Raw genomic sequence first — 15237 nt, 5'->3', positions numbered from 1 at the left:
AGTTTCTATTGTTTGCAGCATTGGTAAGTTTGACTGTCTACAATAGCTACTGCGGGAATTCCTCAACTGAATCGAAAATTGTTGTGAATCGAATCGAATTGGGCCGTTGTGAATCGAATTGATCCCTAATAATTTCACAGTTGGTGGGTAGGCACAGACTCTAGTGACTTAAAAAAATTATATTAAGGGTATCAAAATTAGTGTGTTAATTTTGAGTTAATGTAGAATTCCTTTAACGCCACTTTTTTTTATTTTTTTTTAAGTTTGATTAATAAACCGCCCCTTACTCCAGTCACAACGCAATAGACATGTCCATGTCAAAATTTAGCAGCGTCGTGTGCTGAGAGGTTGGATCCCAAATGCAGACACAAAATAAGGTTTTATCTATTTATTCTCATTGAGAGGCAGAAACTCAGAGTTGTACACAGGACTGTTGGACAATAATCCGGCAAAACACACACAATTCTCAGACCCTTAATTAGGCAGTCAATCAATCTCATTGGTTGTGGCTAGACATGTGAGTACCAGTACTGACATGGAATTCTCTGATTGACCCAGTAATTACAGATTGTTCCCGACAACAACAAACATCATATAGCATAAAAGATCCTTGACAAACATCATAGAGCCTAAAACCAGTTGAAACTAGATGGTTATATCATATCATCATCATATCATTATATCATATCAGTTCAAAACAGACACTTGACCTCCCAACTTAACAGGTCATGAACTCAAACTTAACCCAGACATGACAAGCAGCAATACATTTCTAATGTTGCGTATATTTGTGGAGACTGGGGTCAAATTGTATTTTACAATTTTAAAAACGTCCAGAATTCCACAAGTTAATTCATGTTCATTGTTAAAGATTAGATAGCTCGCAACATGAAAACAAAAATGCACTGAGCGGTCAGCAACGTCTTACAAATGCAATTATGCCATCTAGTGGCAGAAAAATGACCTCAACACAAATCAATATCATACTCGATTTTAACAGTGACTGAATTTCTTCTAGTTTAACATTTTTACCCCAATTTGATGTTAACAAGAGTATGAAAACTTATTTTATTGTACATTTTAATTCAAATGTGTGATTAATCATGAGTCAGTCATGCGATTAATTCTGATTCAAAATTTTAATCGCCTGACATCCCTATTTTATATATAAACAAATGTCCCCTTTAAAGTCGACATATTATAGATAAACATCCAAAATTTTGGATGCATTAGCAAGCTGAATAATGTAGAAAAGATAAGGCTGGTTATGAGGGATATGTGAGGTCATCCTTCAGTAGTTAAGCAGGCTGTCGGGAAAGGCATGGGGGGAGGAGGAGGAGGAGGTTCTCATATTGTGAGTCATTCAGGGAAGGTGAAGATGTGGGATGGCAATAAATGGGAGGCAATGGGGACTGAAATGAAAAGCAGAATGGCGAAATAATGTAGTGATGTCGTGTATCAGGTTGTGGATGCACAGTGACATGATGAGAAACCTCATAAGCGAGGAAAGATTCAAACAAAAAGATTTGTAAAATATAATAAATCATTTCTTACTTCTTATTGACACTGGTGAAATAAGTCGCTAATCATACAGTAGAAACATTTTTGAGCTGAAAAAAAACGGGTGTGTGTGCGATGGGCTGAGTGCTTCATACCAACACACATTCAACAGTCATTCCCATGAATTATTTAGTAGCATACATTGGTGATAGCCTCAATCAAGTGATATTTTATGCATACATTGTATTCTGCCTTTGGATGTTTGTTTGTGTTTATTTATTTTTGCTGATCTTTTAATTAGGGATGCACGATAATGCTATTTTCAACAGATACCGATAAAGCAATCATTTAGAAAGTGCGATGTCGATAACCGATAAGTAAGCCGAAAACTATTTGCAAAATGAACTTGAATACAATTTAAATCAAATTGGTCGATAATTGCCGATAACTTTCGGCAAATTTCTGTATGATCCGGTTTATCTGTATGACGTCAAATTGGTTGATAATTGTCGATAATTATCGGCGGATTGCTCTATTATCTGGTTTATCTGTATGAAATCAAATTGCTCGATAATTGCCGCCAATTATCAGCAAATTTCTCTTACCTTGTTTATCTGTATGGAATCAAATTGGTTGATAATTTCCGATAATTATCGGCGGATTTCTCTATTATCCAGTTTATCTGTTTGACGTCAAATAGGTTGATAATTGCCGATAATTATCGGCAACTTTCTCTATAATCTGGTTTATCTGTATGGAATCAAATAGGTCGATAATTGCCGATAACTTTCGGCAAATTTCTTTATGATCTGGTTTATCTGTATGACGTCAAATTGGTTGATAATTGCCGATAATTATCGGACACCGATGTTATCGTGCATCCCTACTATTAATTACAGTTAGCATGTCTTCCTTATGGTAAGGAGAACATCTAAGTGTGGCGTTTGAATGTTCTATCCTGTACTTGTGTGGGTTTTCTTTTCTCCTGTTTTCCTCCCACACTCCAAACCAGGCTTCTTTGGTTAATTAAAGACTGAATTGGTGTGAAAGAGCACGTAAATGTTTGTATGTGCCTTGTCATTGACTGTCAAGATAAGCTGTACAGGAAATAAATAGACTGATGATTAAGTTTTATATGTCTGCTGTGCCTACATTTGACTTTGTTTCTGTCTTTCAGCTTATGGCAGATTTGGGGAATAACGTAGCTAAGGCCAAATATGAGCAGAATGTTCCTGCTTTCTACTACAGGCCGACACATACTGACTGCAAGTAAGTGTGTGTGTTTCTAGTCAAGTGAAGGCAGTACGACGGCGTATTAGGGCCACGTACAATATTTTTTTTTAGGGGGCGGGGCAATCTGACGCGAAATTTGCCACTTTATAAAGTGGCAAATTTGCCACTTTTTAATGTGATGAGAAAAAAAGTGGCAAATTTGCCACTTTATAAACTGGCAACTATGATATTGTTAATCTCTGCTAAAGCAATTAATATCTCCTTGTTTGAAAACCCGACCGAAAATTACATTTTAAGGAGTACGTCCTCCGTAGATATTTTGCAAAAAGTGACTTGTGTAGCGTAGCATGCGTTTCCTTTCTGTCGACATGAACAGCCGCGCGGTGAGAAAAAAAAAGTGGCTAATTTACCACTTTATGAACTGGCAAATTTGCCAGTTTATAAAGTGAAAACTGGCAAATTTGCCACTTTATAAATTGGCACATTTTTTCTCGTCATATTAAAATCTGACAAATGTAACACTTTTTAATATGACGAGAAAAAAAGTGGCAGATTTACCACTTTATAAACTGGCAACTATGATATTCTTAATCTCTGCTAAAGCAATTAATATGTCCTTGTTTGAAAACCTGACCGAAAAGTACATTTTAAGGAGTGCTTCCTCCGTAGACATTTTGCAAACTGTGACTTGTGTAGCGTGACATATACGTTTCCTTTCTGTCGACACAAACAGCTGTGCGGTAGGAAAATAAAGTGGCAAATTTTCCACTTTATAAATTGGCAAATTTGCCACTTTTTTTCTTGTTATATTAAAAAGTGGCAAATTTGCCAATTTATAAAGTGGCAAATTTGCCAATTTATAAAGTGGCAAATTTGCCAGTTTATAAAGTGGACACTGGCAAATTTTCCACTTTATAAATTGGCAAATTTGCCACTTTTTTTCTCGTTATATTAAAAAGTGACAAATTTGCCAGTTTATAAAGTGGAAACTGGCAAATTTGCCACTTTTTTTCTCGTCATATTGATCCCGCCCTCTAAAAAAAATATATATATATTTGTACGTGGCCCTAATACGCCGTTGTACAGAGAGGTTCAGTGTTTTTTGTTTTGTTTTGTTTTTTAAATAACATGAGTTTCTAAAAAATCTTTTAAGCAACTTGAAGTCGAACAAAGAAAAGATGAACCTAAAGCCGAGATAAGTTTGTACAGCGATCCAGGCGTTTCCTTTTAGAGCAAACCTCAGTAGCAACCGAAATCACATGAGAATGCTGAACACTGTTTGTTTTAATGCGCCGGCAACTATTGGCACAACGCAAGCCTTGCGGCTGCTCCATTATTCAAGTTAATTAAGGTCAAGAAACAAACAAGAATGGAGGATAGAATAGCAAAATGTGTTTGTGGCCCTCCCATTTGAAAAGTTCGGCTCAATAAGGAATTCCGTTTTTTGATCTTAGAATAGTCGTGACTTGCTCAGTAACCACTAAAATGAGGATGCTGACATTACTTGCTTGATGACTATATTTGGAACTTCCCGTTATAGGTCACGAGGTCAAATGAATGCAATGAACCCCTGCGAAAACTAGTGAATAATTGATGCGCCCCAAAAAGGGGTTTGTAATTATGTCGAGATGCTACAAGATGGCTTCAAACACAAATGGAAAAGATCATAAAACACCAACACGATGCATCTACCATATAAACAATTGTAACCCATGTTACATATAAAACTGCATATTATTCAATACAAACAAACAGCCTTCACACGAGGGTGAACTGTAGTATTAGGTAGCATACTAGCCTAAATATGCTATCACAAATGGGCAAACAAAAATGTGCCTTTACACGAACAGCGTTTAATAAATGTTAATGGAAAGTTGTATTAGCAAAGTAGACTATGTGGGCTATTTGTAGCTGGGAAATATAAGTTGACTTTTACTTTTGACAGCAAACAAAGCTACATATATCAAAAGGAAAAATTTAGCGGTTAGCTTCGTGCGTATGCCACGAGAGCTAGCAAAACAATGGGTTAATGACATGGTAGTTTGAAGCCAAACTTGCTATTTTTTTGTTGTTGTATTTGAACAAAAGGTAAATACATATATTAACGCATATCACTTATACAAATATATGTAAACATGAATGAAGCCTAAAATGGCAGATATTATCATCTTTGGTAGCATTTAGCAAACACCAAGATTCCACCAGATGGTGACAAAGTAAAGTAATATTGCTTCAGTCTGAGCACAAAAACAACTCAACAAATACAAGATTTTCAGTGAATCACAGAGGATTGGTTTCCAAAACAAATACTGTGAACAGGAAAATTAGCAAATCATGACGAACCACAAATATGTGGGGACTCACTGTATTTCCACATATGATTTTTTTCAATATTTTTTCACTATTGTGAAAAAATCGCCAAAAATCTCTGCTTTCTTCTCTCATGTTTTTTTTTTTTTTTTTTTAAAGGTTAATTCTACCAATAAAAGCCGATACTAATAATAGTCTACTATGTTTCAGTGAAACAAGTGGATGTAAGTATCAGTATCATCTCATGTCCAGTTTTGCCAGTTAGGGCACATTAACAGAACATGATTCCAATTTTTTTTATTTTTTTTTTGCTGGCATGCTCACCTAGTTTGATGTTTGATCTGCCTCCCAGTCACTTCACTATGATTGGTTGCAAACTGTAACCATATTTCTGTGTTTCCAGGATGCTCAGGGAGCAATGGATCAGAGCCAAGTACGAGAGGAACGAATTTGAGTTCATAGAGAAGCAAGAACCTTACACTGCAGGTACGGGAAGAATCACTTTGCTTTTTGCATCATGACACACTGACGTAGGATGAAATACTCAGCTAGGTGTCTCTTACAGATTAAACATTTACCTTTACCTTACAGATTTCACTTTTTGCAGATTTCAATTGGACTTTTACGGGGTAAAACCATTACATTTGCACATAAACCTTTTTATATTAATATTAAATAATAACGTAGATCCTAAAATAGCATTGTTCTTTAAAATTGCGTAAAATGAAATGTAGCTTTACAGAAATACTTGGCAGGCTGTTGGTGGTGTAGTAATCTGACTACTGCAACACATGTTCACATCAAATTCCACAGTAAAGGTAATAACAGTCTCCCATTGACATCACATGTTATTACCTGGGAAAAGGGAAGTGTTTATTTGAGGTTTTGCTTTACAGATGCCATATATGCCATTAAGATGTCATTGTATAGATAATTACAGACTCATAGTGGCTTCATCTGTTATTATCCATGGCAGGGGTCTGCAACCTGCGGCTCTAGAGCCACATGTGGCTCTTTAGTTCCTCTCCTGTGGCTCCCTAAAATCTTTTTTAAATTATCTATTTGTATTTTTTACATAAAATATTATTTAAATGAATTCATGTTGCAGATAAAAAATGAATAATTAAATGTTCAAAAACAGAGTGCACAATTTTAAGTTGTCAGAAAAAGATAGATGAAAGCTAGATGAAAAAGTTTCTTTTTTTTAAATACCTAAAAATGTTTAAAAAGGAAGAGGAAAAGCAGAACATTACTATAAAATATCCATGAAATTGCAAAAAATGTCAGAGAATTGAATAAAAAAGGCAGAAAGAAAACATAAAATGCCCCAAAAAGCAGAAAGGCAGAACATTACCATAAAATTTCCACATTGACAAAAATTTCAGAAAATTGATAGCAAACAAGACAGAAGAAAATGTAAAAAAATAAATAAATTATGAAATATCCATGAAATTGCAAAAAAATGTCAGAGAATTGAATAAAAAAGGCAGAAAGAAAACGTTCAAAAAGTAACCATAAAATGCCCCACAAAGAAGAAAGGCAGAAAATTACCATAAAATTTCCACATTGCCAAAAATTGCAGAAAATTGATAGCAAAAAAGACAAATGTAAAAAAAAAAAAAATCAAATAATAATAGCCATAAAAGTCCAAAAAAGTAAGAAGAAAGGCAGAAAATGACCATTAGGGCTGTGCAATTACCGTATTTTCCGCACTATAAGGCGCACCGCATTATAACTCCCAAAATGAATGAACAGCTGTTTTATTATTTTCTCTGAGGTAAAGTATTAGTATTAGCTAGCGATCGTGCAGCGTCACCGATAGCGTCTTGACAGCAAGACCTGTTGCGGCTCAATATTGATCCATATATAAGGCGCACTGGATTATACGGCGCATGGTCAGCTTTTAAAAAAATTGAAGGCTTTTAGGTGAGCCTTATAGTCGTGAAAATAAGGTAAACTAAAAATTCAATTACAATTTCAATTTATTACACTCCACAATTACAAAATCAGCATAATCGTAAAAAAAGCTTATTAATACTAATTTTAAATTTAAATTATTGTAAAATTAAATTAACACATTTAAAAAAAAATAAAACAGCTAATTTATTAAATTTTGTGTACCCAAAAGGAATTTGCATAATTATAGTGTTTCAAAGAATTTTATTTGTCTTAATATATATATATATATATATATATATATATTTTTTTTTTTTTACATTGAAACATTTTCTTTTGTACCAAAAAATAAATGATCGACCTACTGAGCCATGCACAAGCTGCAATCCAACAAGTTTTTGCCAACATGCATAAATAAATATTAGAAATTCTGTTTGGGCTAAAAGGAAGTTACATAATTATAGTGTTTCTATTTTTTTGTTGGTCTTAATATTTTTAAATGCTTCAATATTTTCTTGTTTCAACCAAATAAAAATAATAATCGTTTTCGATTTCAATTATTGCCAAAATAATCGTGATTATTATTTTTTTCATAATCGAGCAGCCCTAATGACCATAATATATCCCTAAAATTGCCCAAAATGTCAGAAATTTAACAGAAAGGCAGAAAAATCTAAAATGTATGAAAACCAAAGTCTGAAAATTCCCCCCCCCAAAAAAAATTCTAAAAACAAACAAACAAACAAAAGACCAGAAGAAAGGTAGAAGAAAATTAATATCTACGTTTTGGATTTCTCTCCTATTTTTGTGTCCGGCACTTATTTTTTCAAATATGTGATGTACGATTAATTGGGTCATGGAGCTCAAGCACAAATTTGGGAAAAGAAAACAACTTAATTTGCATTTTAATCATGACAGTACTAAATAAGCGGTCAAAAAAACGAGTGGCTGCATGTCACAGTGTTTACACTCTCATCAGATCTAATACAAGAGTTTCTGCTTTTACAAACACATGAATGCGTAATGTTGACACTGCCAAAGTGCTATTAATTTAATGGTGTACTAGTGCACAGCATCATACTCAGACCAGCTCAATACAACCAAAAATATAACAGTACTTGTGTGCCTGTGTATGACGCATGTATGCGTCCATCTGCTCTCTCATTGGCCTGTAGTGACCTCATCCATCCTTTGCTACAGTGGAAAACCATCTCCACGCACACTCACACAAATAGATTACATTATATGCAGAGTGCAGAGTAATACGAGTCATTCTATCAAGCTTTCTTCATCACTGCCAAGGTGCATCTGTCCTCCTCTGCATGGGTGTGTGTGTGTTTCAAGATTGATCGTGATAGGCTATTGGCAGTAACCTGGCCTCAGTAGTAGGCCAATGTCAGCATTGATTGCAAAATGGCGAGGAGGGAAGTAGAGGAGGGTGTACCGGGAAGGAGTCGTGGGTGGGGGGACAATGAGGGCAATTGATTGAAGAGCGATGCCAGCGGAGGGGAATGTTTCATGTCGGAAAGTCGCAGACACAAAGGCTCATCGCACACATGTGCCCGCTCACCCACGCGGACAGAGAGACACACACAGTCAAATTGGTGTTTAGGACAAAGAAGACAAAAGCAAAGCGGCCGATTGCCAGGGAAAAAGGAAAATGGAAATGGGGAACAGCAGGGTGGGGGAACACAAGACATGCAGTTACCATACTGTAATGCAGAGGTGTCCAAACTACGGCCATTTTTCAGTGGCCCGCGACATATGCTAAAAATGGCATTTGACTCAGTTCAAATAAATTAATAAAAACAAAAAATGTTTGGAGATGGTCAAAGTAAGAAGTGAGGGTGTCGAAAAACACAGGTGCCATTAAACGTTATTTTAGTTCAGTGTTTCCCAACCCTCGTCCTCGGGGCACACTATCCAGCCTGTTTTCCATGTCTCCCGATTCCAACGCAGCTGAGGATCGTTATCAGGCTTCTCCAGAGCTTGCTAATGAGCTGTCATTGGAATCACCTGTGTTGCAAATAGAGAGACATGGAAAACAGGCTGGACAGTGTGCCCTGAGGACCAGGGTTGAAAAACACTGTTTTAGTTAACAAAAACTAACCAAATAACTAAAACTAAAATTCAAAAAAACAATTTTAACTAAATAAAATAGAAATGAAAATGCTTTTTTAAAAACGGAAACTAACAAACTACATTTTATGTTTAAAAAAATTACTAAAACTAACTACAATTGAAGCAAAAGTCCTTCGCAGCGTTGCCAGGTGAGAAATATAGGATTATCGTACCATAGACTCAAAATTAGCGTATTTTGATGGAAATTATTGTGCGCGCGTCATAACCAAAATACACTTATTCACGACAGTCAAATGTAGTCGTTCTTGTGTTTAAAAGCGCTCCACCGCTCACAGGCACTCAAGGCTTTGTTGCGGGTTAACATCACTGATCTGTATATATTACTGGATAGGTGGTTTGAGTCTTCCGCAATTTCCTGTTTAGGAGCGTCTCCTGGGGGCGGGCACTTACCCTTCAGCCAATCAACGCATAGACGTCTCTTGTTTCTCATGCTCAGCAAAGCGCGATTGGCTGTTGTTGTTATGTCGCATGAGAACAGATGCCTTCAGGGTTCGCAAAAAAACTCTGGCAGTTTTAGTTTTATCAGCGATAATCCGAAATGGTCAAATTAGAATAGAAAAGCACCTTCAGATGACATCGCTCCCATGGTGTTTTTTAAACATTTTTAAATAATTAAATAATAATAATAATAATAATAATAATAATAATAATAATAATAATAATAATAATAATAATAATAATAATAATAATAATAATAATAAAATATTTTTTAAATATTGCACACAAGTAATACACATTTAAAAAACAACAACCTAAAACTAATACTGAAACTAACTAAACTAAAACTAAGCATTTATTAAAGAACTAAAACTAAATAAATAAATAATATAAATAAATAATATAAATAAATAAATAATAATAAATAAATAAAAACTAACAGAACCACCCTGAAAACTAATTAAACCTAATTGAATTTAAAAAACAAAACTCAAAACGAAATAAAAACTAAAATGAAAAATTCCAAAACTATAATAACCCTACTGCCATATTACAAATAAATTGGTTTATGTACTGTAGCATTTTTCTAAATATGCAAAAGCACAAATAAATTATTTTTACAATTTTTAGGACTAAACACAATTTCTCTTCATAACATAATGTGGCCCTTGCGTCCCTCTGATTTTTTGTATGTGGCCCTCAAATTAAAAAGTTTAGACACCCCTGCTGTAATGTATGAGTTTTCATGCTAAAACTGGATGTAATTAAAGCTGTGCTATTCAATATTTTATGACCAACAGTGGATCAAATGACTGTCTGATGTCCCATTACCTGCATTTGCAGAAGATTGGTAATGGATGCTAATGGCTTTGCTCAAAGTGATAAACCCACTGTGGGTAGTCAAACTGCAGTTTCTCTGTCCCTAATTGCAGTGACGTTTTTTTAGCCCCTTTCTTTTTTTTAGGCCATAAATTGAGATAAAAACAGAGGGAGTTTTTTGTCTCCAATATAACACCAATTATAAACATGAAACTCATTAACATGCATAATACAATACAATTGAGTTTGTTTCGCTCTCATGCAATTAGTAACAGTGCTGAGTCACTTATTTACACTTTTTTTTTGCAGAGGCGTCCTCTGACGATTCAAGACACAGAAATAGATACAGATAAGAAAGCATTGCCTGACAGAAATAGACGACTAACGTTGACAATTGAGACAATGTAGGCTGAGCCTTTGGCCAGAATAGAGTAAAGAGGAAGCACGTGTGCTTAAAATAGAACAGAATATTAATAACAAGGAAATAATCTGGCAGACAGACAATCGGTGCCATGCGCTTCATTTCCTATTCTGCCCTTTTCTCCCGGGTACAAGATGTGACTGCCACTGGTAACGATGTTCTCAAGCGCGCTCATTTTTCACAGGCTACCGTGAGGGGTTTCTATGGAAACGAGGACGAGACAACGGTCAGTTCCTCAGCCGAAAGTTCATCCTGTCAGAGAGGGAGGGCGCCCTCAAATACTTCAACAAGCAGGATGTGAGCAGTATTCTACTTTTGACACGAAACTCATGTGTAAGTGAAGAAGGTCAAAACTGGTTACGGTGTTTTGTTTATGTCGATTAAATGCAAGGCCAGGGATCCCAAGGCAGTTATGAAAATCGAAACCCTCAATGCCACCTTCCAGCCGGCCAAGATTGGCAACCCGTGCGGCCTGCAGATCACCTACCTGAAAGACAACAGCACAAGGAACATCTTCGTCTACCACAGCGACGCTAAGGTGTGTTGAATAAGGTTATTATAATTAGCGTAAGGAAAACTAAAATTGGAAAATCATTTTTGATAATAAAATAAAAATGAATTTTCAAAAACTAAATCTAACAGAATCTTTAGTGATCTTTTTTTAAACGTACACTTGACAAGCAATGGCACATTTTCTGGAAAAAAAAAAAAAAAGGAAAAAAAAAAGGAAAAAACTAACAATCTTGCTCTAAAAACTCATTAAAACTAATGGAATTTTTCTTTTTTTTTCTTTTTAAAAAAAAAAGAAAAAAAGTCAAAATGAGTTAATATATACTGAAAAATCCCCCCAAATATAGATTATGGATACACAATTAAACAGTTATACAAATTTAATACATTTCACAAATGTGAGTACATCCTTCAAATAAAAAAACAAAAACAAAACTATATTATATTGAATCTTTTCAAGGAATAACACAGAAACACTTTTTATAGCACCATGAAGTTTAATAATATATATATATATATATATATATATATATATATATATATATATATATATATATATATATATATATATTTTTTTTTTAGAGTTTGCCATTAGGTGCCACGTTTGAGCTTTTAGATTTATGAGAGTGAATGAGACTAATCATACAAATTTGAACACATCTCCTTGTAATAATGACTTACATGACACTGGAGTAGAAAAATGTCTCACTGGGCCAATTTCAGGCAGTTTCACTTAGGGGTGTAGTCACTTTTGTTGCTAATCATTAATGGCTGTTGGTTGAGCTATTTTGAGAGGACTGTTAATTTACACTTTTAAGGAAGCTGTACAGTGAGTATTTTACACTCTGGCAACGTTATTCATTTAATCCTGTTGTCTACTGAAAATATAATAACACAAATATGTGAGATACTGTAGATACACTCTATTAGTCCTCTGCCAAATCATATTTTCAGTATTTTGTACAGCCCTGTTTTAATTGTGTTTGTGGATGATTGAGATTTTTTTTCACCCACACGTTTGTGCTTTAATCTGTTTTTGTTTGCACCTTTGAATGGTTCTACAAATGTCATAAACATACATTATATAATTTCTCTATTTAAAAAAAAAAGGAACGAACATAGTGGAAGATGTAATTAAAAATGATGCAAAAGCAGGCCTTTCGGTCTCATTTAGAACACTGGTCCCTCTGCTGGCCAAGTAGTGTACATACAGTTCATTGGGTTCATTCGGCCTCCTTGTGAGGTATCGATCCCAAGCTGCAGCATCCTCATAACCAAAGTGCACTTGTCTACACACTGCACATTATTTCACATCCTTCCCAACAGCAATTTTTTTTTTTTTGTTTAAATTCAGCTTTCTGATGTTTTTGTTTTTACCAGGAAATGGTCGATTGGTTCAATGCAATCAGAGCGGCCAGGTTTCACTACCTACAAGTGGCCTTCCCTGGAGCAAGTAATGAGGAGGTGAGAATGGATGACGTCATCGTTTTTTTGGGTTTTTTTTTATGGCAAGGTTTTATATTATAAGCATTGTTGTCAAACATACTAAATGGACTTCCAGGATCTGGCATTTTAATTATTCATATAGCCTCAGCAATGACACATATTATTCTAGAAATGTTCTTTATGTAAGTGAAAATTGTGGGCACACTAGAAACCCCGTGTTTAATATTTGATTCATGCTTCTTTTTCACTTCAGTTTTATTGCTTTCCAGCTGGTGCCAAAATTGACCCGAAACTTCATGAAGGAAGGCTTCATGGAGAAAACAGGTCCAAAGGTTGGTATTGTCAGTGGTTTCCAGCCTTAGTGCATGGGAAATTTTCCAATTTCACTAAGACGGTCATGGTCCTTTTGTTGTTGTTGTTGTTGTTTCTTTACTATAATTAACTCATTTGCTCCCAATAACGTGTAAATACGTTTTTTTTGTTTTTTTTTAAATGACGTATTTTATACGTTTTTTTTTTTTTTTTTTTTAATGCTAGAGCATACAGAAGGCTTTGATGCAGCCTCTCAACTGCAAAGAACGGTTGCAGAAATGGTAGTTATAACTTATTACACAAACGGCCAGCAGGTGGCAGCAGAGCAAAGGAGATCAACCAGGGCCATCTAGAAAAAAAAGCTCAATTATAGATTTGTGAAAACTGATGAAACTTCGCTCTCTTCTAATGCTAATTTCTGCAAAACGGAAACAGGTAGAAACATACTTTTTTTTCCTGATGAAAAAAGAGACTTTAATCTTTCTTTTGATAGGTTCCATGCTTTTATAGCAATAGAACACAATATTCTGTGGTCCTTGCAAAATCAGTCAAAATTCAGTAAAACAGCGAACGTGAATGAGATAATGTAGGCCTATGTTGATTTTTTTTTTTTTTTTTTTTTTTTTTAATGGCAGCAACATATAGCAACAGTTAGAATTTAAGACCAAGTGAACCCCAAAGTTTTCTTTACAATATGTTCTATACAGCCCATCCAGTCTATACACAACATTCTGAATAATTTTGCTTGCGAAATATGAATTAAGCAGCAAAATACACTCATTGTAATCAATTTTAGGGGGCGGCCATTTTGCCACTTGCTGTCGACTGAAGATGAAATCACAGTGCCCAAATAACAACCAATCTCATGCTGCATTCGAGGATGGTCGGAAGTCGGATACATCCGAGTTGGCTTTTCCCAGTTCCGACCTGAAAGCGTTCGAGGCGAAAGTAGAGAACCAAAATGGTGGATAGTGATAAATTGTTTTTTATTTTGGTCCTCAAAACTTAATTTCAACTCCAGAAAACTTACCTGCTTGCATTATTGCTTCATTTGTTGTTTTTATCTTATTTCATAAACATTCCATACAGTTCAGTAGCTCATCGTATAATTTCATGCCAGGAGATAGCATACTGTCACATACGTTGTGTTACGTGGAGTTATGTTGAATATTTATTAATGAAGTAAGTTGTGTTGTGTTTTACCATTCACGGACTGTGTTTCCGAATGGGGTCGCCATTATAGAGTGATGTCACGTGTAGTCCCTCGGTGAAGTCGGGGTCCTTTTTTTTTTTTTTTTTTTTTACCCCAACTTCACAAGTGGAATTTCCGACTTCAAGGTGGTGTTCCCGTACATACTTCCTGGTTCGAATGTGGAAAAGTCCGACCTCCGACCATCCTCGAATGCAGCATCGGCTGTCTTGTTTTTTGTGTTTGGTCATGTGACGTTGACGTTACCTGAGCTGATTAACTGTGATGTCATTTTCAGTTGACAGGAAATGACAAGATGGCCGCCCCTCGACATAGGATAAAAACATTTGGAATGCTGTGTTTCGACTAGTGGGGCGCATAGAACATATTATTGTAACAAACATTTTTGGGTTGATTTCCCCTCTTCTGCAAATGTGAATTGTCTCATGAGCAACAAGTTTTATTTTTGATGTTTACTTTTGCTGATGCAGCACACAGAGGGCTTCAAGAAGAGATGGTTCACAATGGACGACAGACGACTGATGTATTTTAAAGACCCCTTGGTATAATGCAACAGGAACCCTCTCTCCACCATTTTGTTGTCTAGTATTTATGTATTAATTTCCTTCCTTACTTACTGTGTACACACTCTCTTCTCCCAGGACGCGTACGCCCGCGGCGAAGTGTTCATCGGCAGTAAGGAGAACAGTTACACCGTCCTGCCTGGCCTGCCCTCAACCATTCAGGGCCACCACTGGAATCAAGGCATCACCATCGTCACTCCAGACAGGAAGTTCCTGTTCGCCTGCGAGACCGAGGCCGAGCAACGGGACTGGATCGCGGCCTTTCAGAGGGTCATCAATCGACCGATGAGGCCGCAGGAATACGCGGGTAACAGACGCTCAACGGACATTATTTAAGATAGGTTAAAATAGGGGTGTGAATTGCCTAGTACCTGACGATTCGATTCGTATCACGATTCACAGGTCAGGATTCGATTCGATACCGATTAATCCCGATA

General features: G+C 35.7%; 1 protein-coding gene across 2 annotated transcripts in view; it reads left to right on the top strand.

Moving 5' to 3' along the window:
* LOC144004782 (arf-GAP with dual PH domain-containing protein 1) overlaps positions 1–15237 on the top strand; it is a 30598-nt gene that overhangs the window by 13124 nt on the left and 2237 nt on the right. For both annotated transcript variants that reach the window (XM_077502305.1, XM_077502304.1), the window contains exons 3-10: positions 2678–2769; positions 5447–5529; positions 10944–11056; positions 11151–11297; positions 12650–12733; positions 12985–13047; positions 14708–14779; positions 14879–15107. In XM_077502305.1, the coding sequence (XP_077358431.1) occupies positions 2678–2769; positions 5447–5529; positions 10944–11056; positions 11151–11297; positions 12650–12733; positions 12985–13047; positions 14708–14779; positions 14879–15107 (883 nt within the window). The remainder of the gene's footprint in view (positions 1–2677; positions 2770–5446; positions 5530–10943; positions 11057–11150; positions 11298–12649; positions 12734–12984; positions 13048–14707; positions 14780–14878; positions 15108–15237) is intronic.

The sequence above is a fragment of the Festucalex cinctus genome, chromosome 17, assembly GCF_051991245.1.
Source record: "Festucalex cinctus isolate MCC-2025b chromosome 17, RoL_Fcin_1.0, whole genome shotgun sequence".
Classification (NCBI taxonomy): Eukaryota; Metazoa; Chordata; class Actinopteri; order Syngnathiformes; family Syngnathidae; genus Festucalex; species Festucalex cinctus.
This window is presented reverse-complemented; position numbering and strand designations above follow the sequence as displayed.